The sequence below is a fragment of the Pteropus vampyrus genome, unplaced genomic scaffold (assembly GCF_000151845.1).
Source record: "Pteropus vampyrus isolate Shadow unplaced genomic scaffold, Pvam_2.0 Scaffold97, whole genome shotgun sequence".
Lineage (NCBI taxonomy): Eukaryota > Metazoa > Chordata > Mammalia > Chiroptera > Pteropodidae > Pteropus > Pteropus vampyrus.
In genome coordinates this window covers 7,315,633-7,340,150 of record NW_011888878.1, presented here as the reverse complement: position 1 = coordinate 7,340,150, position 24,518 = coordinate 7,315,633, and the positions used below count along the sequence as shown (strand labels likewise).

The 24,518-nt window shown below is 48.6% G+C and overlaps 1 protein-coding gene and 1 long non-coding RNA gene across 9 annotated transcripts in view; one reads left to right on the top strand and one right to left on the bottom strand.

Moving 5' to 3' along the window:
* The first annotated feature begins 1,643 nt into the window (after positions 1-1,643).
* HDAC11 (histone deacetylase 11) lies at positions 1,644-23,868 on the top strand. Of its 6 annotated transcripts, none has more exons than XM_011364463.2 (10): positions 1,644-1,795; positions 2,765-2,913; positions 4,933-5,033; positions 16,308-16,424; positions 17,416-17,458; positions 18,398-18,474; positions 19,518-19,580; positions 20,600-20,696; positions 21,572-21,750; positions 21,957-23,868. In XM_011364463.2, coding segments are annotated over exons 1-10 (1,044 nt in total). In that variant the 5' UTR covers positions 1,644-1,793; the 3' UTR covers positions 22,173-23,868. The 6 variants fall into 6 exon arrangements, with proteins under 6 accessions (XP_011362765.1, XP_011362767.1, XP_023388948.1 ...); XM_023533180.1 differs by having other exon boundaries at positions 1,745-1,795; positions 2,638-2,913; XM_011364464.2 differs by lacking the exon at positions 1,644-1,795 and adding an exon at positions 1,917-2,637.
* The window catches only part of LOC111742579, a 40,249-nt gene continuing 39,457 nt past the window's right edge, over positions 23,727-24,518 (bottom strand). For all 3 annotated transcript variants that reach the window (XR_002781382.1, XR_002781384.1, XR_002781383.1), the window contains one exon: positions 23,727-23,824. This is a non-coding gene — a long non-coding RNA (uncharacterized LOC111742579). The remainder of the gene's footprint in view (positions 23,825-24,518) is intronic.

The following is a 24,518-nucleotide window of genomic DNA, read 5'->3' as shown; positions in this document are numbered from 1 at the left end:
CCTGCAGTTCCCCAGAACAACTTCCCCCTCAGCTACACCAGACCAAACTTTAAAAACCCTCTTACTCAGAGCAATGCCACTTCCTTTGGTCTCAGCTCCTGGATCCAGCCTGCCCCAGATTCTTATTCTCCCAACAAGAGGCTTGTCTATGTGGCTTCCCAAACCACAGAGCAAATTCCCTGAAATGAAGTTGGCCTCTCACAATGACACAAGGCCATTGTATACACTTTTTTCTTATGGTTGTTATTAAATGTTACTTTTTTATCTCTGTGAAAATAGTTTACATCTGTCAACATCCCTGATCTTTGAGCAAATTACTTCATTCTGTGCCTCAGTTTCCTCATCCGTAAAATGGCAATGATCATAGTTTGCTTCCTAGGGGTCCTATAAGGATTAAATGAGCATAAAGCAAAAAAAGAAAATGTGCATAAAGCTTGCAGAATTGAACCTAACATATGCTATGTCCTCTTTAAATAATCAGCATTACTATGATTTTCTCAACTTTCCCATGAGGTAGATGGGCGGTATCACATTTTCAGATACAGAAATGAAGGACCAGAGAGCTGAAGCAAGTTACCCAAGGCCACTACACTGGTAGGTGGCTGAGTCTGGGTTAAAAACACACCTGAACCTCAGTTACCTCATGATAAAATTGGGATGACGATGGCACCCACTCATAGGATTGGATTGTAAGAATCCAAAGCCATCATGCAATCAATTGACAGGCACATGAAGGGCACTGCCTGTGCCCTTCCTCTTCATGGTGGCCCACGCTGTTATACTGATGTCTTCACGGAGCCATCAGGAATCCCAGCTACCCCTCTCCTGGTGGCCCTGGAGTCAGCTGCTTCTTCTGTTTGGTTAGCAGGGACAGCTGGGCCCACAGAGAGGTCCATTGTCTCTGTCCTCTGGAGCTCTGTTGTTGGGGCCTCTTCCCAGGGTCCAGCTCCAAGACACCATCAGCTGTCCCTGGGGGTAGTCTTGGCTTCTCAGGGTGAGGGAGAGGAGGGGGTGAGTGTGCACAGATATCCGACTGTACCCTGAAGATTGGATCGCCAGCCCAGTTCTATTGATGAGAAAACTGACTCAAAGAATTTAAATGGCTTGTGTGAGGAGTGCTTGTCTCAAGTCAGAGCCACCAAAGTTGGGGTTAGAGGCTTCACTCCCTGAGGGAGGGGGAGCATGTGGCCTCAAGTCAGAGAGGTCATGGATCCCATTAGATCAGAGATATCAGGGCCAGAGAACACGGCTCCCAACCTGCAAATTTTACTCGTGGAAACAGAGAGCCCAGAGCGCAGACGTTTGCTTAAGGTCATACTGCAACTTCCCTCCGAGTCCGCCGGGAAGCTGGGGTTATCGAACTCCCAGCTCTCCTAGCGGTACAAGACCGCAGAAATGCTGGACTGTCGGGGACGTGGCACAGAATGGTCCCTCCCCCGGGGCGGAGCGATTCCGCACGTCCCAACTCTGTGCCTCGCCGTAGTGAAAACTTCTGCGGCTCTCTCCCTCTATGGGCGTGGCTTTCCGAGCCAGGCGCGAGTCCACTGGGTATTTCTCTAAGGAAGGCGGGACTTCGCGCTTGATGGGCGTTGAGAACGTGGCCTCCTTCCTGTGCGAACCCGTATCGTGGGACTACAACCCTCTGTGACGCAGGCGCGGGTACCGAGGCGGACGAGGCGGAGTCCTGGTCCCGCCCCCAGCGGAGACGACCGGGGGCGTGTCCTGGGCGGGGCCGTGCCCCGTCCCGCCCGGTTGTGGAGCGGTAGCCAGCGCAGGGAGTGCCCGGCCCCGGGATGTGAGTGTGGCGCGGGTTGGGGACGCCGGGCCAAGCCTCCAGGGTTTCCAGGGGTCCCCGTGGGTGGAAGTACAAGGACGCGGGCGGCCGGGTGGTCCCACGACGTGCGGGCCCACGTATGGCGGGCGAGGGGGCGTTCTGGCTGGCTGTGCCTAGGCTGTCCCCGCGCGCCGCGCCAGCCCCGCGCCATTTCTCTGCGGCCCAAGGGACGTGCGCCTGCCTCGGGACCCCGACCAGGGCGGTGGCCCGCGACAGGCGCGCGTCTGACGTCTGTCCTCCGGCCCCACCACTGAAAGCCCCCCGCAGTAGCTGCATCTGGAGCCCTTGTTTCTGGTCCCTGTGTAGCCGCTGAGGAGGTGTGATGGGGTCGGGCGGGGAGTAAGCTGGGCGGCGGGCCGTAGTTGACCCCAATCCTGTCTCCGCGTTGGGCTACAGCCTGCACTAGCCCCTACCTGCTGTTTCTGGGACCCTAACTCTCAAGGACAGCGCTTTCTGGGCCCAGCTACTTAGATATATTTTCTGAATCCTCGCAACACTCACACATTTTATAATTGAGGAAACTGAGGCCTAGGGCTACACAGCTGTTCGCTGTAATTGTTATAATGTGGAAGTGAGGTGCTGAGGCCTTGCAGCCAGCACACCTGGGTGTACATCCCAGCTACACAGACCCGCTGTGTGTCCTTGGGCACACCTGGTCTCTCCAAGCCTTTGATGAGATAGATGGTGGTGCCTATCTCCCAAGGCTACTATGAAGATTGGGCTGAATAGTGCAGGGAAAGAGTCAGTGCTCAGTAAGGATCCGCTGTTATTATTGCTGTTGCTGAGTGACCTTTTTTCTGCAGGTGAGGGAAATACTGGCACTAGGTCAGGGCTGTCTGGTCAATCAAAGCCAGCTGGCCCAGAGGGGAAGGCTGCTTCCCACACTGAGGCTGTCCCTATCTGTGTATTCTGTCCCTATGCACATGGAAGGCCCCACACAACTCACCTGTACCAGCATGTGCCGGAGACACGCTGGCCCATCGTGTACTCTCCTCGCTACAACATAACCTTCATGGGCCTGGAGAAGCTGCACCCGTTTGATGCGGGAAAATGGGGCAAAGTGATCAGCTTCCTAAAAGGTATGAAAGGCCTCACCCTGGACCCTACATCTGCTTCCCTCACCCCCTCCCCCTATCGTCTTTCCCTAACACAAACTTCAGACTCTTCTACCTCCAGTCTCAGCCCTCAGACTGCCCTCAACCCATTCTATTAAAAGGATCTTTCCAACACAGACTTCTAAGCATGTTTCTGTCTCAAACCGTCCCTGGCTCCCCATCACTGTGGACCTAAGTCCTGTGTCTTCCCCTAGAGACCGAGTGGAAGGGGAACTGATTAATGATGTACACAGGAGGCCGAAGTTTGGAGGTATCCAATGTCCATCCCCCACAAGCTCAGAGTCCAAAAGGGAGCATTTGCTCCAACCCTACTGATTACAAATGGAGTATACTGGAGCTCAGAAAGGTTAGAGAACATGCCCAAAGTCACATAGTTCTGAGTAGCAGGGGGGGCGGGGTCTGAAACTCAGAGCTCCAGGTTCCCATACTTCATGGCTCATCCCACTGAGCAAGGTGATGCTTACACTGTTTCAACTGTGTTCTATAATCCAGGAGTCTAGTTTAGGTGGGGAATTCAAGCATCACAGTAGGCTAGTGCAAGAATATTTTCCTTGTTCCCTTGTTCTCTAATGGAGGGAAGTAGGCAATGTTACCTGAAGTGTTACTTGGCATAGGATAACACAGTGATATCTTTAAATCACACAGTCCTTCTGATCACATTATGGAGAAAGTCTCACTTTGAGGCTAGCCCATCTTTAACACCCAAGCCCATCTCCCTTTTTAACAAATCCAGAGCAAGCCTTTGGCTCTGCACATTGCAGAAAATAGAATCAAATTAGAGATTAATAATACTATTTCATTTTTTTTTTTTTTCTGGTTAACTTCCATTTATGGCAAGTGATACTGACCTTCTATTTGCAGTAGTGGCCAGAGTAAATATTCAAAGAAAAATGTTAAATGGAAAAGAATACTAGTGATGTGTAGTAATGGCGAAAACTCTTGCAAGGTGAGCAGAGCCAGCCTGCCTTTCACTTTGCAGTTCTCTTGCCTTCCTGAATATGGTCCTTCATGCTCTGTTTTCAGTCTGAGTCACTCCCTCTCATTACCCCTTTTTGGGCTCCTGTGTTACCCATTAGCTCAAAGAAGGGTTCCTTGTCTCCCTCATCTCAGAACCAACAGTCCTCCTGAGTTCCCTCCTTTCTCCTCTGAAGATGTGGGTGGAAAGGAGGCAGGGGCCACATGGCGAAGGACCTTGGGTGCCTCCAAGAAAAGAGCTGGCCTGAAAGTCTTGTCTGGAGTATGTGAGGGGTGATGAAATAATGCAGTGTTTCCTAAATGTTGATCATTTGCAAACCAGTCTTGGGACTTTGCCATCACCTCATACAACTTGTTCCATTATTAACTTCATATTTTTTATTGACCTAGCCTCTGTTTTTAAAAGCTTAAAAAACTTGTTTTAAAAGGAAACATTATGTTACCTAATTGGGAAAAGCCAGTTTCACTTGCCATAAATAGAAAGTCATGGTAAAATATAAATGCAAAGAAAAGAGTGTAATTCAGTTCAGTCCGCTTACGGTTGCTACAAGCTGTGAGACTGCTTTTGGGTTAAAAAGGGAGATGAGCAAGGGTCAGGCAAGTGTTAAAGAGATGCCACAACACAGTGAGCCTCCCATGATGTTATCAGAAGGTGGAGAGACAATTGATCAAAGAACTTTTTTCACCTTGAGAAGCAACATTAACCTGTTTGTCACTTGCCTCTGAAAGTTGTCCAGTTACACCTGAGCTCACCTCGTGGTAGTCAGCAGCTTGGGAAGCACAGGATCACTGTATGCACAATGTTTGATGTTCTCTGGTCTGAGGGCCTGCTGTTGTCCACACTTGCCAGGGAGGCGGCCCATTCTCAAAATGCCCTTAATTATGCCAGCAGTGCCCACTTTCTCCTGGAGCAGGGCTGACAGAAGCCAAGTCTGCAGCCTGTGGGAGGGTCTGGGCTGGGCCTGGCTTTCCCAGCAGGGAAGCATGGTGCCTGATTTATGGTTTCAGAAGAGAAGCTTCTATCAGATGGCATGCTGGTGGAGGCACGGGAGGCCTCAGACGAGGACCTGCTGGTGGTGCACACAAGACGCTATCTCAACGAGCTGAAGGTACAAGGCCGAAGGCCTGGGGATTGCCACGGGCCAGAAGGGCTGCCAGCCAGGAGGAATGGCCAGAGGAGGGGCAGCTCAGCCTGGGGAAGCACTCCCTCAAAGGGGCTCTGTTCTAGTCTCTAGTGCAAGGGGAGCATGTGAGTCTGTCGTCCCCAAGAGGAGAGAGGTATCATAAAAAAAATAGACACCAGGGATGGGCTGGACTGCTCTGGGGATAGTAAGCTCCTCATTTCTGTGAGTATGAAAGCAGGGATGTCCATTTGGTGGAGATTGGACATTCATAGGGATTTGGGGGCTTCTACATTAGTGACTTTCAGTCCGTGCTCTATGAACAGGCCTCAAAGACCCCTGCTAGGGTGATAGGCAGGGGTATCCCAGCCCCTGTCCCCCTCCAACCAAAGCTCTTCCACTTTAGCCTATTTTTATATTGGACTGAAGTTTAAGATTTTCTTCTAAGGGCTTCTACTACTAAAGATTTGTTAAAAACTCTTAGGCTAAAAACTAGTTTGAAACTCCCTAGGGCCCAGCAAGGAACCTAAACAAGTGATCAGGTAGGTGGTGGTAGTATAGGGGGTGAACTGGAAAGCTGATGCCCTTCCTGAGTGAACGGCTGCTACTCAGCTCCACTGTAGGCCTACCATGACCAGAATGTCTGGCTTGAAAGAAAAGCCAGAAATCCAGATTATGAAGTGACAGCTCCTGATTTTTTAATGTGGCAACTCATTTTAAGATTTTTAAAATTCCACCTGCAGACCGAACTGGGCCTACAGACTGCCCACTCATGACCTCTTTCTAGAGGAGCCCACAGCTCTCAACAGTGGCTGAGGTTCTGAGGATGGAGACATTCAGTCAGTCTTCTTTGTAGGAACAGGGGAGGCTGTGGTAGAAGGTTGCATCAGAACCTGTTGCTGTCAGCTTGCCCTGGTGGTATCAGGGATGCCACAGGTTCTCTCTCCTTAAGAGTGGGGGAGCCCTGACCCTTGACACCTGGGCTTCCCAGGCTCTACAGGTAGAATAGCCTAGGCCCAGAGAGAGGCCACACCTGCTAAAGGTCACTTGGGAAGTCAGGCCCAGGAGATCCCAGGAAGGGCATCCTGTCTGCCCTTTTTGGTTCCTGGTTGCAGGTGCTGCCCTCCCTTCTCCCAGACTCCAGCCTAGCTGTGAGAATTCTAGATGGAGCTGTGACAATGAGCTCATGAAAGATTACCAGGAAGAGGTTGAAACCTGGCTCATGGGAGAGAGAGGTGTGTGAGGGCTTGGCAGGAATCCCAGCACTTGGCTGTCCTGGTTTCCTGGGGCCTGGACATGCATGGTCACAGCCCATAGCCCAGGGTCTGAGTCAAGAGGATATGCCTGCCAGAGTCCAGAGGATGAGGGCAGGGTGCAGGGAAAGGAGGCATTTTTGTTGGGGTGAGAAGAGACCAGAACACAGTGGGCCCCAAGTGCAGTGAGCATGCCAGGATAAAGCCAAGAATGGGGGGATAGGCTTCCGGGCCCTGCCCATTTGAGTGGCCTTTAGGACAACTGTGTGGGGCCTACTGCATGTTGTCGGGCCTTGGGCCCTTAAAAGTCTGAGGGCAGCTTACTATGTGATAAGCAATAATTAAACTATTAGCAAGTAAAGTCCCAAGTAAAAAATTGAGATCAAGGGCAGAAGGAGAATTCAGATATGCCAACTGGAAGGATTAACCAAGATAATGTGATTGAGCTACATATTTGGCTTGGAGCTCCCTGCAAGCCAGAACGAAAGAAGAAACATGATGAAATCCATAGCACCTAGTAAGTTTAGGAAGTATTCAGTCATTCATCACATCTGTATCGAATACTGACTGTGACTAGTCACACACAAAAAAGTAAGTTTCCCTTTTCCTATGGATTTGCATTTTCATTGTGGAAGACTGAAAATAAAGAAGTAATCAAACAAGCATTTCAGAGAGCACCAAAGTCTACTAAGGAAAAAAAAATAGAGGGTAATAGGGCAGAGGTATGCTCATTTAGACTGAGTGGTAAGGGAGGGGTTTTCACAGAGGAGGTAAGATTTGAGCTGAGACTAAGTAATGAGGAGTAGGTAACACTCAAGTGGAGCTTTGAAAAAAGAATATTCCAGAGTCTCAGGCTGGAGTGAGAAGGGTCTTGGCCTCCTGAAGTGAGAAGGGTACTTGAGTGGCCAGGTTAGGACTAAAACACTGAAGTGGCACATGATGTGGTCAGGTAGGCCAGCAGCACCAGGCCACGCAGGGTTTTGCAGGTTGGCGGTTTGGGAGGAGAGTGAGAGGAGTTTGGATTATTTCAAGTGTCATGAGAGAGAGATGTGGTGCGACGTGCCCTTGATGCTCAGGTGAGACCCATGTCCATTTCCAGCATTGTCTGGCATCTAGGTATTGCAGCTCAGGAACAGCTCCCCCACCCCATAGAAGCATGCAAAGTTTCTTTTCCTTTTCTTTGCATTAGACACTGCAATAGTGCCCTGGAGAGTTCCTGGAGGTTTCCCAGGTCTGCTTCTCCTCAGCGGTTGTGTGTGTGCAGTGGAACATCTACCCTTTCCCCTGCCCTACCTCTCTGCCCCTCACCCATGTTCTGGGGTTCATGCCTGGCCCTGCACTAGGCTGGCCTTTGATGTTTAATAAACAGGGCATTGGAGGAGATGCCATAGCCTGATATTTGACAGATGATGTTCATTCAGGGAAGCAAATGTTTATTGAGCATCTACTGTGTACAAGGCCCAGAGGTGGCCTCACTGAAGGTGGTGGTTGTGTCTGGCCAGTGCAGAGCTCTTGCCTTCTGCTGACCATAGTAACAGTTTGTCATGGAGTATGGATAGTGCCATGCAGATTTGACATCTTGTCCTTGTGTAGCCTGAGCTGGGCAGTGCTCAGGACATGTTTATCCAGCGAGTATTTAGTGAGCACCATGCTCTATTCTAGGTATGAGGAGATGAGATTAAACAAAAGAGACCAAATCCCTCTCCTGTGGATCTGACATTTAGGTGGGGAGTCAAGTAATGGACATAAAAATCAAGTCAATTATATGGCATGTTAGAAAGCGTTAGTGTCCTGGGGAAAATACAACAGGAAAGGGGGTGAGGAGGACTTCAGTTTGAAATAGGGGGGTTAGGGAGGGGTTTACTGACGTGTGATCATGAACTGAGGGCAGTGAGGGAGTGGACTATGTGGCATCTGGAGGAGGACATTCCAAGTAGAAGGATAAGTAAGTGCACAGGCCCCAAGTCAGAAGTATCTCCAGTATGTTCCAGCAAAAGTAAGGAAGCCAAAGTGGCTGAATCCAAGGGAATGGGAGGAAAACTGATAAGAGATGGGGTCAGAAGATGATCAGGGGCCAGATGACATGGGGCTCTGAGGGAAGTAGGAGCCAAGGAGTTTTAAAGCAGAGAAATGTGATCTGAAGTAGGTTTTAACTGAATTGCTTGGCAACTTTGGTAAGAATAGGTGAGACTAGGCTGTCAAGACAAAAGCGGAGAACAGTGAAGAAGGAGGTTGTGTTGCAGCAATCGTTGTGAGAGGTCCTGGGTTCTCAGACTAGGCTGGAAGCAGCAGCTGTGGGTTGAGGGAAAGTGGTAGAATTTGGGGTTTGTTATGAAGTTGAAACAACAGGACTTTCTGTTCAAATTGAGGATGGGGCATGCAAGAGAAGCCAAAAATGCCTCAGAAATTTTGGCCTTGAGCCCCAGGAAGTCTGGGCACTAATTGGACCTAATTGTTGCCCTAAAGATGCTTGGTGTCGTGTGGGAAGGAGGAAGGCAGAGATGCTAGCACCGAAAAGCACTGGAAGGCAGATGTCCCAGGAGAGTATCAGGGAAAATGGGACCCCCAGGATCTCTGATTCTCTTCCTTTTATTTACCTCTTTTTCCCTCTCTCTCTTTTTTTTTATTGTGATAAAATTCACATAACAAAATTAATCATTAATCATTTTAAAGTGTAAATTTAATGACATTTAGTACGTTTACGATATGATGCAACCATCACCTCTGTCTAGTTCCAAAACACCAAGTCACCCCAAAAAGAAAACCTATACCCACTGCCTCTGGTAACCACCAATCTGGTTTTACCTTTTCTGGATGTTTTATATAGCACACACGGAATCATAAACTATGTGACCTTTTGTATCTGGCTTCTTTTACTGAGCATAGTATTTTCAAGAATCATCTACCTTGTATCATGTGTCAGTACTTCATTCCTTATTAAGGCAGAATACTATTGCATTGTGTGGATAGACCACATTTTGTTTATCCATTTATCAGCTGATGGAATTTTGAGTTGTTTCTAGCTTTTGTGTATAGTGTTACTAAGAACACTGAGGTACAAGTATTGGTTTAAGTACCTGTTTTTAATTATTTTGGTCCTATACCTAGGACTAGACTTGCTGGGTTATATGGTAATTCCGTTTAACTTCTTGAGGAATCACCGAAATGATTCCCACCACAGCTGCAAATTTTACATTCCTAACAACTACGCTAGAGTTTCATTTTGTCTACATCCATACCAACACTTGTTATTTTCTGGGTTTTTTAAAAATGTTTTTTATTGTGGCTAGCTTAGTGGATGTGAAGTAGTATCTCATTATGGTTATAATTTACATTTTTTAATTAATTTATTTTTTATGGTGACATTGGTTAACGAAATCTGATAAGTTTCAGCAGTACATTTTAACAATAAGGCATATGTATATTTACATTGTGTTTTCACCTCCTATAGTTAGATTTCTTTCTCTCACCACATATTTGACCCCTTTTATCCTGTCTACCTCCCCCCTTCCCTCCCCCTACTCTCTGGTAACCACTAGTCTATAGTTCATGGCCATGAGTCTGTTTGTCCTGTTCATTTGTTGCTTTTAGGTCTATATTCCACATATAAGTGATATGTGATTTTCAGCTTTTTCTGTCTGGCTTATTTCACTTAGCTTGATTATCTCGAGATCCATCCATTTGTCACAAATGGCAATGTTTCATCTCTTCTTATGGCTGAGTAATATTCCATTGTATATATGTACCACAGCTTCTTTACTCAATCATCTATCGTAGGACACTTTGGTTGCTTCCATGTCCTGGCCACCATAAATAATGCTGCTATGAACATCGGTGTGCAAATATCTTTTCGAATATGAGTTTTCAAGTCTTTGGAGTAAATATCCAGTAGAGGGATTGCTGGATCGTATGCTAGATCAATTCTTAGTTTTTTGAGGAACCTCCTTACCACTTTCCATAGTGGCTGTACCAATTTGCAGTCCCACCAGCAGTGTATGAGGGTTCCTATTTCTCCGCATCCTCTCCAACATTTGTTATTACTTGTCCTGTTGATTATAGGCATTCTAACAGGTGTGAGATGCTATCTCACTGTGGTTTTGATTTGCATTTCCCTAGTAGCTAGCGATGTTGAGCATCTTTTCAAATATTTGTTGGCCATTTATATGTCCTCTAGGGAGAATTGTCTGTTCAGGTCCTCTGCCCATTTTTTGATTGGATCGTTTGTTTTGTTTTGTTGGTTGTTATTGAGTCATATGAGTTCTTTGTATGTTTTGGATATTAGGCCCTTATTGGAGGTATTGCTTGCAAATATATTTTCGTATGATTGTCTCTTTACCTGTTGACGGTTTCTTTTGCTGAGCAGAAGCTTTTTGGTTTGATGTAGTCCCATTCATTTATTTTAGCTTTTACTTCCCTTGCCTTTGAGGTCAAATTCATAAAATCCTCTTTGAGTCCAAGGTCCTTGAGTTTAGTTCCTATGTTTTCTTCTATGCATTTTATTGTTTCAGGTCTTACATTCAGGTCCTTAATCCATTTTGAGTTAATTTTGGTGTGTGGTGATAGATAATCTAGTTTCATTCTTTTGCATATAATTTGCATTTTTAATGGTTAATAGCATCGAACATTTCTTTTTTTTAATATTACTGTTTTATTTAATTGAAGAAATGATTTAATTTTTTTTTTTTTTTTTTTTACCCTGTCTACATTGAGCGTTTCTTCTTGTGCTTGTTGGCCATTTATATATCTTTGAAGAAATGTCTACTCAAGTCATTGGCCCATTTTAAAAATTGGGATGTTTGTCTTTTTTGTTGATTTGCAGGAGTTTTTTATATGTTCTGGATGTTATATGATTTATAAATAATATTTTCTCCCATTCTGTGGATTGTCTTCACTTTTTGATATAGTGTTCTCTGATACACAAAATTTTAAAATTTTGCTAAAGTTCAGTTTATCTATTTTTTTTCTTTTGTTGGCTTTGCTCGTGGTGTCATATCTAACAATACATTGCCAAACCCAAGGTCATGAAGGTTTTATCCCTGTGTTGTCTTCTAAGAGTTTTATAGTTTTAGCTTATATTTAAGTCTTTGCTCCATTTTGAGTTCATTTTTGTATATGGTGTGAGGTAAGACTCCAAATTCATTCTTTTGCATGTGGATATCCAGTTCACACAGCACCATTTGTTAAAGAGACGGTTCTTTCTCCATTGACTGGTCTTAGTACTCTTGTAGATGCTCAATTGGCCATAGACATATGGATTTATTTCTGGACCCTAAATTCTATTCTGTTGATCTATATGTCTATCCTATGCCAACATCACACTGCTTTGATTACTGAAGCTTTTTAGTAAGTTTTGAAATGGGGAATTGCGAGTCCTCTAACTTTGTTCTTTTCAAGATTGTTTTGGCTATTCGGGGTCCCTTGAGGTTCTCTATCAATTATTGGATCAGTTTCTCCAGTTTTGTAAAATTTTTTGTTAAATTTATTTCCAAGTATTTTATTATTTTTTTGATGTTATTATAAATGGAATTGCTTTCTTAATTTCCTTTTGGGATTGTTTGTTGCTAGTGTATGGAAATACAACTGATTTTAGTGTGTTGATCTTATATCTCATAACCTTGTTGCATTTGTTTCTTAAGTGTAAGTGTGTGTGTGTGTGTGTGTGTGTGTGTGTTCATTCTTTAGGATCTTCTATATATAACATCATGGCAACTGTGAATAGAGGTAAGTTCTGCTTCTCCCCAATATAGAGGCCTTTTCTTTCTTTGTTTTTTTTTCCTAATTGCTCTGCCTGGAACTTTCAGTGCAAAGTTGAATAGGAGTGATAAAAGCAGGCATCCTTGTCTAATACCTCATATTATAAGGTGGGAAGTTTTCAGTCTTTTGCTATTGAGTATGATGTTAACTGTGGGATTTTGCGTGTGAGAGACAGAAAGATAAATGCCCTTTGTTGTATTGAGGGAGTTCCCTTCTAATCCTAATTTGTTGACTGATTTTATCATAAAAGGGTGTTTGATTTTGTCAGAGGCTATTCTTCATTAACTGAGATGATTGTGTGGGTTTTCCCCGCCCCTTTTCTTCTTTTGCTCCCACTTAATACTGGTGGAAAATTCTGACCCAAACCAAGCAGTTGGGGCTCCAAGTGGGGATGCAGCCAGTCTCTTCCCTGAGAGCAGGTCTTGATTTGGACCTCTGAGGGTACGGGGTCCACCTGAGGAAATTAGGCAGCTGGAGAGTAGCATCTTGCAAAGCTGAGAGTATGTCTTAGAGGTTTCGCCAGCCCCAGGTGTGTCCTGCTATCTGACAGGACAAAAGGCTCTTCTCCATGGAAGCTGGGATGGGGGAGCTCACAGACCAGGCCCTTTAGTGAGCATCAAGCTGGGTTAAACCTCTCAGGTTTAGGTAGCTCATTCATTCATTTGTTCAGCACTGTCTGAGGTCAAGTTCTCTAGAGCAGTGATTCCTGAACTTGCTTAAACATCATATCTTCTGGAGGGCTTGTCACAACACGGATTGTTGGGCTCTACTCTCAAAGTTTCTGATTCAAGAGGTCTGGGGTGGGGCCTGAGAATGTGCATTTCTAACAGGCTCTCAGGTGCCACTGCTGCTTCTGGTCCAGGAACCACATGTGGAGAAGTACAGCCCTAGAAGTAGAGCCAGAAGTGGGGAGTCACCCGGGACAAACTTTGAGGGAGGGCAGGAGGCAGAGAGGACAGAGGAAGAAGCTGGTCACACACATATGTTCACCAGGAGTGTGGCCTCACCTGATCCCACAGGTGTGTGCTGTGTTCTGTCTGCAGTGTTCTGTCTCAAGAGCAGGAGGCCAGGCTCTTACAGGCTCTTCTGGGATGGGACAGGTGAGGTGGCCTCCTTGGGAGAGGGTAAAGGTAGTGATCTTGGGGGAAGATTGACAGCATGGGTTACAAATACCTACTATGTACCAGGCTTTGTTCTCAGCATTGTCTGTGCGGCAGGGGACAAGCATGCACCTATCCTCCTGGAGCTGGCATCCTTCTGGGAGAGACAGATGGCCATAGAGGTATTGTTATTATCAGGTAGAGACAAGTGCTCTGCACAAAGATGAAGCAAAGGTAGAGGTTGGAGGGCCCAGGTGGGGGTCCTTTAGATTGGGTAGTGAGGACAAGCCTCTCTGGTTGAAGTCCTCATTCTAGACCTACTTGAGAGGAGCTCCTGTTTCATAGAGGAGAAGACAGGTGAATGGAGGCACAGGGAAGTAGAGAGCCATGCCCAAATTCATACAGCAGTGGCAGAGCCCAGAGTTAGACTAGTTTGACTCTGAGGAAGACTTCTGAGCCTTATCCCCGTCCTGCTACCATCCAGCCTATCCCTCAATGCCCTTCCCTGGGGCCAGGCTGTCAGAGGACCTAACCTGCTGGCAAATGTGGGCTGCACATCCTGCTGTGCATCCCAGATAAAGTATCTGTTTCTGGCACTGGAGCACCCATCTGTCTATCTGCCCCATCCTCCAGTCCTCCCCATCCCCCCAGCCCCACCCTCTTATTTTTTACCCTGGCCACCGATGTTTTTTTCTAGAGTGGCTATATCCAACAGAACTTTTCCGCAATGACAGAAGTATTCTAGAAGGGCTCTGTCAGGTTGCCACTAGCCACATGTGGCCATTAAGTACCTAAAATATGGCTAGTGACTGAGGAACAAAATTTTAATTAAAAAATTAAAATTTTACGCAGGTATTCCCCCATGTGGCTGGAGGCAACTGGATTGGACAGCACAAATCTAGAGGATGTCATACTACTGCCTTACACAGAAACCACAACTAGGCCAAAGAGAAGGCTGCCTAGCCCCATCTTTCACATCTAGAAGTTGCGAAACATTGGCAGACAGTCACCTTCTCCTGTGGGAGCTGGTCCCCTTGGCTGAATCCCATACATGCTTTTGGTGACTTTATGCTTGGCCCATGTAAAATTCAGTCTCTAAATTAGAGGTTCCCACGTGTGTCCCACAGAACTGTAGCTTTGCTAAGATCAGTACAGTGTGTTATATAAAAAGTAAAGTGGGCAGGTAGAGATTTATAATTGGGAAGTTTGGGAAACAGAGTGAAGCAAGTTAGCAGATTCTGTACTGGAGAACTTCTCACAGCCTTTAACATGCCAGAGTGGGCTGGGCATTTCCCAGAGGTGGACAATATAAGCAGTGTTTCCTCAACTTCTTTGATGTGGAACCTTGATAGAGTGCTGTTGTGCTAGATAGTTGCTGTGGAACACACATAGAGAAATGCCATTCTCATGGTTTTGTGTCCATATCAGACCCCTCAGGAGGCTGGGGTATGGCTTCATTTCTTTTCAATCTCTATCCCCTGCTGGCTTGCTGAGGGTAGGGGGTAGTCACTTAATGTGTTTCTTCATTTGTGTGTTCACTCATTTATTCATAAAAAACAGTGGTGCCAAGCCTCCTATTTGCCAGGCCTGTATTGGGCAGTGGGAATAGGCAGAGCTAGCCACCTTCTCCTCTCTGAATCTGTCCCCTACCACACATGTGCATGTATGTACATATGCACACACATACATGTGTCTATGCAGAAGCATGTGCATGCACACACACATGGGGGTCTAATCTTGGTCCCAGCTTTAGCACCCCTGCCTCCTCCTAGGCCCCAGGGTGCCTCCATGTTACAGCTAGTGGGCCTTGAGGAAAGCCAGATGGGCACCTCTTCTTTCAGAGAAGTGGTATAGGTCCTGTGGGCCTTTTTATGAGCTCCTTCACTTGCGTGTGGGAGCAGAACAAGCTTCCCCAGCCCTCAACTGTCCTCAGCATTGCCAGCCTAGAGGGGTGGCCACACAGGTGTTCAGTGGCAGTATGGGCAATCTGACAAAATGTCTCCCCTGTTGGCCAGTAGGTGACATGGGTCCAGTTCTGCTCTCCTTCCCTGGCCTCATATGAATGCACACCCCACCCCCCACACACACATACTTTCTTGAATATAATCAGACCTCAACAGGCCTAAATCTCTCCTGGTTGGTGAGCACATTGGCCGCGCTTCACAGCTCTCTCAGAGGATGCCTTGGCAGCCTCAGTACCTCACTTTGTTCACAACTTCCTGAACCCTTTTCTCTGCCTGAGCCCCTCTGACCCCCCCCCCCCCCCCCCCCACCGCCACCCCTCAGGTTCCAGACCTTCCCTTGTTCTTTCCAGTGGGCTCTGCTCCTGGGCTTTGTCCTTCAGTGTTCAAGTCTTGGGGTTCCAACCTTGCATCCTGGACAGCTCTATCCATCTGTCCCCTACATACTGTCTGTTAACCATCTCCATCTCACCTCTCCCAAACTCTCATTGTCTCTCGCTTCCTCTCTGGGGCCGCTGTTGCTTCTCTTCTCATTCCCCTAATTGATTCTCCTGCTGTAGCTATAGCAGCTTGGGAAACCACTGTGTGAGACTCCCTGCTGCTCTGATGATGATGTGTGAGAGCCTTCTCTGGCAGACCAGACCCTACATGATAAGCATGGCCCTCTCCCAACTGCACCCAACTTTCCTTCTCCTCTAACAGCAGTAATTTTTTTTACCTTGACCCCTAGGACTGGATAACTCCTGTTCACCTGTGACAGTTCTGGTCTGCACCTCTGTGACTCGGAGTCCCCCTCAGCTCTCTTTTTTTGTTTCTTTTCTCTCCTTTTCCATCCCCAGTGTATTTTTTATTGTTTTTTTTTTTTTAATTTTAACTTTTTTTTCAATTACAGTTGATATTCAATATTATATTAGTTTCAACTCTTGTTCTGGACACAAGAGGGCAGCCAAGGACTTTGGAGCTCTAAGGAATGTGGGCCGACTTAGCTGTGTGAATTGCTGTTCACTGAACCCAAAGCTTTGTGAGAACCAGACCAGTGGGGAGTTTTCGTTTCTTACTAAAGACACGGCACTTGACCAGGAATCTCCCAGGGCACTATGAAACTGGCATTAGAGGAAATCTGATTTCCTAGCTGCTGCCTCTGACCCCCAGGCACAGCAGTAGGAGGCCAATGGCTTGCGTCTCTTTCCACAGTGGTCCTTTGCTGTCGCGACCATCACAGAAATCCCCCCTGTCATCTTTCTCCCCAACTTCCTTGTGCAGAGGAAGGTGCTGAAGCCCCTTCGGACCCAGACAGGAGGAACTATAATGGTAGGTGTGGAGGCAGGCGGGATGAAGGGCTTGACTGGGGACCCCTACACCCAGTTCTGTCCTACCTCAGGGCCTTTGCCCATCCTAGGCTCTCCATCTGGAATGCCTTTCTCCCAATTAGTAGTTGAACAAAATGTTAAGTATTCTTCAAGGCCCAGAGACAATGACTCTTTCTCCCAAAGCCTTTCCCATTCCTGGACATTAGAATTTACTGTTCCTTCCCCTGGGTTCTGATGGAGTTACTGTATTTGCTGGTATGTAAGATATATCCCCATACCCCAGAGATAGATCCTAAAATGAGTGCTCCAATGTACCCAAATTTAAGATAGAAAACTAAATCCCCATGATGTCAATGATGGATGATATTCCCCTCTCTCCCCATCCATCACAGGTGTGGCAACAAAGAACATTTTTGGTAAAATTAGGTTTCTTGTCCTCTGTGTAGTTTTCTTTAAAATCATAGCCACAGGCAGCTGAGTTGATTGGAGGTAGAGAAACATTTCAGATTTCAGTGTACAATGGTCTAATCTAGACCTGCATCAGTACCTATTGATCCCTATAGTTTTCTTTTTGGCTTGCAAGTTTGTATATTTTTTAGTTTATTAGAATATAACTGCCCACTCTGAAACTATGATTTCCTATGGGATTTCAGTATTCAGTCTACTATATTTCCATGAGCAAAAAAAAAATGTTTATTTTTCTTTTGAAAGCCACATTAAAGTCATTGTCAGCTCATGTGTGATCTTAAGTACTTTTATTTCTTCCAATTTCTTCACAAAATTCCAAAGAGGCTTATGCTAGCCAATCTGGTACTTGCTTCTGGGACTGAGTTTGCTGGAGGAGGGGGGTACTTTCTGTACCCTCCACCTCATAGCTCATCCCCACCTCAGAGTTGGCTAGAAACAGTATTTCTGGGATGAATGAGTGAATCAGCAATGAGTAAGTGAAGGAGAGGACTGCTCAGACGCCTCACCCTGTGCTTGTCTCCCAGGCGGGGAAGCTGGCAGTGGAGCGAGGCTGGGCCATCAATGTGGGTGAGTGCCCCGCTGCCTGGCCTTGGGGAGCTGGCCTGCCAGGGCCTGAGGGCTGGGAGGGCCAGGAGGAACCTAAAGGAAACAGTTGTGACCTCAGAGGTTCTGGTGCCTCCATAACCACCCTGAGCCTCCTTATAGTGGTCTGGAGATAAGTGCGCAGCCACCAAGTACCTGGGAGGGACCAATGAGTGCCTCCATCTGGTATGGGGTCCTTGTCTAAAAGAATTCTTCAGATGGCTCCCCAGTCCTGCCTTTCCGTATTTCCAATGATGGGGAGCTCACTCCCTTATCCAAGAAAGCCTATGCCATCCCCTGGGCAGTTCTGCCTGGGGCTGAAACTTGCAGTTTCAGAGGCTCTCCCAAAGACTCCATTAACTTCCTGGGGCCCAGGACAGCCTGCAGGGGCTTGGTCAGTGGGCGCTGAAGCTGTGAGGCTGTGGTCTCAGGGTTGAGGGGCAGAGGAGGCTGGACCCTGGCTTCCCCCATTGCCATGGGCAGCCATGACCAGCAGAGGGTGCCCTTCCTCACCATCCCCTTCTACTACTTACAGAATCTCGTCAGTCCCAAGGTAAACCTGCTCTCATAGTCCCACCACCCCTTCCTGGCATGAGGACTCAAATACAGACAGGCCCAATTCTGTGGAGACTTTCTGCTTTAGGAAGGATGAGCTCCCATTCCCTAAGGGGTGTGAGCAGGCCCTGGGGGCTGACTTGTTGGGACAGTGAGAGGTTTCTTGCTCTGGCAGGGGTGGCTGTGATGACAGAGCTGCCTCTTGACCTAGGAATAGTGGCTCTTAGTTCACTTTGCCAGTCTGAAGTCCCAAGAGCCTTCCTGGAAGCTGAGCAGGGAGGGCCCAGTGGGAGGGCCGGAGGGGCAGAGAAGGGTCTGGGCCTAGCCCTTGAGCCTGGCCCTGACTACACCATGTCTGCCCTTTCACAGGTGGCGGTTTCCACCACTGCTCCAGCGACCGAGGCGGGGGTTTCTGTGCCTACGCGGACATCACACTTGCTATCAAGGTGCACTGGAGAGCACATCAGGCTTGCCTCCAAGCCCCTCCCCTGGAATTCCCCTGCCACTCCCAGCTTCACCTCACCCCACATTATAGAGAAGAGGATTAAAGTTCAGAAAGCAAGGAAGGTTGCCATGTTGCTCAGCCAGGCTGGGGCTCAAATCCAGATCTGACATTTTCTCTTCTGTGTTGCCTGTGACAGAAAGGAGCTATTATAGCCTTCAACAATGTCCGGGAACTGGGGAGAGCAGAATATATATCAACAATATAAGAAGAGCATTGCCCCAAAAGAGTGAGGAGAAGATAGAAATAATAATGATCACAGTAGTACTGATGGCATTTACTGCAGGGTCAACCCTATGCCAGCCACCATTCTCCATGGCTCACCTCAGTTAATCCTCACATATTATAGATGAGGAAACTGAGACCCATAGAGGTGAGGCCACACAGCCAGAAAGGACAGAGCTGGCACTGGCCTTCGTGTCTGTCAGACCCCAGAGCTACCCCTGATCACCCTGGCCTTGGGTGATCAGGCCGTAAGCATCCTTGTTCTCACAGGGCACACAGACTACTAGTGGAGAGGGCAGGTTAGCAGACCCTGGCCATTCAGAGAGGAGGGTGAGGGTGGGGGGAGAGGAAGGAGGACTTCCAGAGAAGGAGGCATGAGGATGTGACTTTGTAGGAAGGCAGACTGCAGAATGAAGTTCCAGGCATATTGGAGGGGAGGTATGTTCCATCCTAATCACCACATGTTCTCCCAGTATTCCTGGGCTGTCTCTGAGGGCCAGCCCTACTGCGCCACTTACCTTCTGAATTCTGGTCCTTCAGGGCACAGCACAAGCCCCCTCTTCCAGGAAGCCTTCCCTGACCATGCAAATGCTTCTCTGGAGCTGCACAGCTCTCCTGGGCATATGATATCTTTACCTGGTGTCCCGATAGTCTGCAAGCATGGATGGCCTCCTGCCTTGACCCCTTACCAACTACAAGTCCCTGAGGGGCTGCATCCTCTGGCCCGTCTGGGTCCTCATGTCTCCCTTTTCCCCTTGGCAGTTTCTGTTTGAGCGAGTGGAGGGCATCTCCAGAGCTACCATTGTTGATCTTGATGCCCATCAGGTGAGTGCCCTGTGGGGTCTGGGGTCTCATGCGCCCCCTTCCCCAGGATCCCTCTGCATGCTTCCATAAGCATTTGTCACACAACTCTACACTGGGACTCCCCCCTGCCCTGGGAACATCCCTGAGCCCCAAGCTTGATCTGCCATCCCCATCTTGATCTCTTGCCTCTCTCCCTGCTTCCTACCCTCTATGTCTCAAGCTTTAAGTGGAGAGTCCTCCTTTCTCCCTCTGCCCCTCATAGCCCAGCCAGGGTGGCTGTTCTTCTTTGTTGCTCCTGTCAGACCTGAGGATCCTCCCTCCCTTCTCCTGACTGCCCCCACAAAACAGGCTGATGGCGCTTTCTAAAACAATGGCAGTGCTATTCTTGTGCTCTACACCTCTTTGTGGACCTCCTAGTCAGTTTGCACAGAGCTGAGGAGCTCTGTGGACCTGCCCCTCTGGCAAATGCGCACTCATAAGATTTCAGGGTTGCTCAGCCCCAGGCCACTGCTTAACTAACTTCCTGGAGGTAAAGCATCAGAGTGCAGGGCCTCAAAACCCCAAACCCAGAGCTTGCTCCTCTGGTCAGAGACAGGGCAGGGTATCCAATGGGCTCTTGAAGGCCCCTCCCATACCTCTGCTGCTGTGGCTTTGTGCTGGTCAGGGCCCTGCTTCAAGGTCATGTGACACTGAGCTCCTGAACCAAGTCACATGAGTACAGCCCTTTACAGTTTATATTTCACATCCATGAACCCAGCCAATCCTACCACAGAGTTGAGAGAGTGGTAGGGCAAGGATTCCTGCTTTATTTCATGGAGAGGAAATTGAGAGGGCTGGAGTTTGCTTAAGGTCACTCTAGAAGGTCATGGGGCCAGGTTTTGAGGTTGAATCTAGCTTTGTCACTTAATAACCATGAGACCCTCTGCCCCAAGGGCAAGCTGCACTACTTAGGCAGGGGGATGGGGAGTATTTCTTGGATTGGGGGGTCCTGGCCTTACTGAGGGCACCTGCCTGAGAGTGTCTTCATGTCCTCCCCACAGGGCAATGGGCACGAACGGGACTTCATGGGTGACAAGCGTGTGTACATCATGGATGTCTACAACCGCCATATCTACCCTGGGGACCGCTTTGCCAAGCGTAAGCTGCTCCCATCCCTCTGTCCTAAGGGCACTCTTGCTTGGATTGGGTTCTCCTTAGTATTTTCTTTGTGCTGGGCCCTACAGAAGTCACTTTATTTATCCTTAGCATTCCTGCAAAGTGGGAATCGTGTTCCCATTGTATAGAAAAGGAAAACGAGACCTGAAGAAATCACTTGACCCACTCAAGATCACATAAGCCTATCCAATAAACACACCTGTGGGTCTTTATATTAGGGGTACCCATCAGAAGAATAAAAGTAGACTCTTCTAGGTATGCATCTGTCTGGTAGAACACAGGGAATGAGGAGCAAGGAACAAGAGGGAAATGTGATAAATAGGATATTCAAAATAAGAGCAGAAAAAAATCAGTTCAAATATAATAGTTAAAATAAATGCAGGTTAAACTTATCAGTCCAAAGGAAGAGATGCTCGGATGAGCTGTGAAAACACAGGGGCATGCCCATTCATGCAGGAAGGGCCAGTGAGTACTCAGCCACAGCATGACCCAAGGGACCAGTTTCTGAACTAAATCTTGAATGTGCTGGATTTGGGCATGAGACTGTGGCAGGGTGCTCACATGTCTGGGCAAGGACTCATGGAGGCAGTGAGATCGGACATCACTGACATGGGTCTTTTATGTCCTCAGGGCAAAATTTCATTAGCAACCCTCCTCCTCTCCTTTGGGTCCCCACTTTGCAGCTCTTGGTGCTCTTTGTAGCTTAGTCTTGTGTGAAATGAGAGGCTGAGCAGTGCTGGAGTCAGACTGGTTTCTAGTCCTGCCTTGGGCACTGACAGGGACTCAGGTAATCTTTCCCCTTATGAGCCTCAGTTTCCCTTCTCTGCACATTGGGGGTATTCCTGTATCCCTCTCAGAGGCCATCAAGCGGAAGGTAGAGCTGGAGTGGGGCACGGAGGATGACGAGTACCTGGATAAAGTGGAGAGGAACCTTGAGAAAGCCCTCCAAGAGCATCCACCTGATGTGGTGGTGTACAACGCAGGCACTGATATCCTCGAGGGTGACCGCCTTGGAGGGCTGTCCATCAGCCCACAGGTACGTACTGATCTCGGGAGGCAGAAGAGAGTCTGCTCTGCAGACTCAGCAGCAGCAGGACAGGTGGGCCACACTAGTGCTTCTTCTGATGTCAGAGAGGGAATAAGCAGAAACAGCAACAGTCAGAGCAGGGCTAGACCTGCAGCAGGACCTCCTGATACCACAAAGATCAAGGCCTGCCTGAGTCACCCTTCATCTTCTTATAGGGCATCATGAAGCGGGATGAACTGGTGTTCCGAGTGGTCCGTGGCCGCCAGGTGCCCATCCTCATGGTGACCTCCGGCGGTTACCAGAAGCGCACGGCCCGCATCATTGCTGACTCCATCCTTAATTTGTATGGCCTGGGACTCATTGGGCCTGAGTCACCCAGCATCTCAGCGCAGAACTCAGACACTCCTCTGCTACCCCCAGAGGTGCCCTGACTGCACTGTCCTTCTGAGTGGCTCCCTGCCTGCCTCCCCCCCATCCCCCCACCCCTCAGTAGTTCTCCTTTACTAATCACATGAGGCAGTGATGGTGAGGGCCTGTCCCTTGCTGGGCCTGCCTTAGGGGCCTGGCGGGCAGCTCTTCCACTCCTCACTGGGTATTGGAGGGTCTCCAGGCCTCTCTGTAGGTGGGGGCAGAAGGCAGGGCCTGAGTCCCAGGAAGGACATTCATGGGGTCATGGGTCTGACTAGGCCCTATAGAGGCAGGCAGTTCAACCAAGGAGGGAGGAGGGCAGGTAAGGCTCTGGGGGCTACAAGAAGGGCCCCCAGGGGTCAGGGTGCTCTGGTTTTCAAAAAAATCAGACCCACGTCAGAGCAGGGAAGTTTCTATCACTACCAAGATTGGGCTTCTCCCTCTTAAGTCTAGTGATTTGCTCCTTCCACTTTTGCCTCAGGCAGGGCACGAGAACCTAGGGAAGACCATCTGGGTGGCCTGAGAGCTGAGTACTGGAGCCAGGCCTCTGGGGTGGGGGTGGAGGGGTGCTGGATTCCCAGTCAGCAGGCAGGAGCCCTGGTCGTGGATATGAGGTGCCACAGGGAAAGGGTGGAAGTCAGTTTTCCAATCTGGCATTCCACTTCAAATAAGGCAAGGACTGGACCCACTCTCCCAGAGCTCCTCAGTGGTGGTAAGTGAAGGGGAGGCCTGGGGAGTCCCAAATCGCTGCTTCACAATGGGCTCACCTGTTAGTGAGAGGGGCAGTTTTGGAAAGAGCACTTGGCTCAGGGCCTCAGCACTGGAGGCTTAATGGGCTGCTGACCCCAGTGGGGAGGGGGCAGGGGAAGATAAGGCCCAGATGGGGAAATTGGGGATGGGGCAGGTGGCCAAGCTAGGTCCTGCAGGAACTGAGGCGCTGGTGAGGCCAGGCTAGGGTTTCTGGAGGGAGAGCAGAGGATCTCCATCCCGGCCTGCAGGTTGTAAGGGTGGGGATTGGGGGTGGGAACATGGTGGGGCTGCAGCCTTCACTGGCCTCACCCAAAGTGCGCAGGGGCCTAATTGTGCTCTGTGTCTAGGGTCCCAAGTGGGCCCTAACCTTGTCCTCATCTGTACTCTGAAGGGGACACTTAGGCTTCCCAGGGCTAGGCAGAGGGAGCATCCACTCCCCCATTGCCTGGGTGTATTCTTAATGGACAAAAGTGGGACTGGGGAGGAAAAGTGGGTCACCTGAAGCGTACTAGTCCCAGATCAACCCCACTTATGGGACTCGTGTTCATTACCATCTGGGGGTGCTCTCGCATTCTCCCCCTTTCTCCTTCATACTCTCTTGCCCCTCCCTCTGGAGTGCGGGCGGGGGACGGGGTAAGTGTTCCAGGATCACGAACTGTCAAAAATGCTGACTTGCTGGACCAGACCCGAGGTACTAACTACACATTTGGATGCCCCCTCACTTGCTCCCTGCCCTTGCCATTGGTCTCTGTACCTACCTTGAGGTCCCTAACATCCTTTCATCTCCAATGCGGGCCTGTGACATCTGGGGAAAGGCAGTGGATGCAGCTTGTCACTGTTGAGCTTCTGTTTGTAGAGAACCATAAAGGCTCTTCTTGATTGGACCAAACCGCTGTGTGTTCTTGAGATGATGAATCCCTCCCTCCTATGGATTAAAGGAAATAAAGATTTATTTAGCATGAGGCCTGACATCGGAGCTGCCCAAGAAATGCTAGTATTTTATTTTATCCTCAGTCCTGTGAAATAGGTCATTCTCATTTTACAAATGATACAAGAGACTCAACAAGCAATTTGCCCCAAGCCATACACATATCTAGTGAATGGTAGAGCCAGGTTTGAACCTATCTCAGGTGGATTTGAACGTGTGTCTCAGCTGCCTCAAATTTGGCAGGGATGAAGGAGTGGGAGAGAGGGGTGCTTTCCAGACCAAAGAGTGTCTAGGGTCTTGGAAAGTGTGGAATGGGAAGGCAGGCAGGACTGGGCTGTGATGGTGACTCTGTACAGTGTGGGAGGCAGCTGGAGAACCTGGCAGGACAGAGGATGTTTGGAGATTTTCCAGCCCTGGGCTGTGGTTGGAACACATATGGGGATGGGCTGAATGAGCCAAAGGGGTCTAGGCAGATGGGAGCAGGACCTTATCCTCATCTGGCAGATGAGGACAGGAGGACATCTTCAGGGTTAGTGGCACAGCGTGGATAGGGAGCAGAGTCCTCAAGGGTCAGTGCTAGGGACAAGGACATGGGTGCAGGCGTTGGGGGTCCAGGGCAGCCCCGTGTTACACGTGAGGAGGAGAATGAAGGCTAACAGGTGACAGGCCCTGTTCAAGGCTCTTGGTGGGA

Excerpts from the sequence above, each read along its gene's own strand:
- HDAC11 (XM_011364463.2), top strand. Across the intron at positions 5,034-16,307 it reads GCTATCTCAACGAGCTGAAG|TGGTCCTTTGCTGTCGCGAC; the intron begins GTACAAGGCCGA and ends CTCTTTCCACAG. Across the intron at positions 16,425-17,415 it reads AGACAGGAGGAACTATAATG|GCGGGGAAGCTGGCAGTGGA; the intron begins GTAGGTGTGGAG and ends CTTGTCTCCCAG.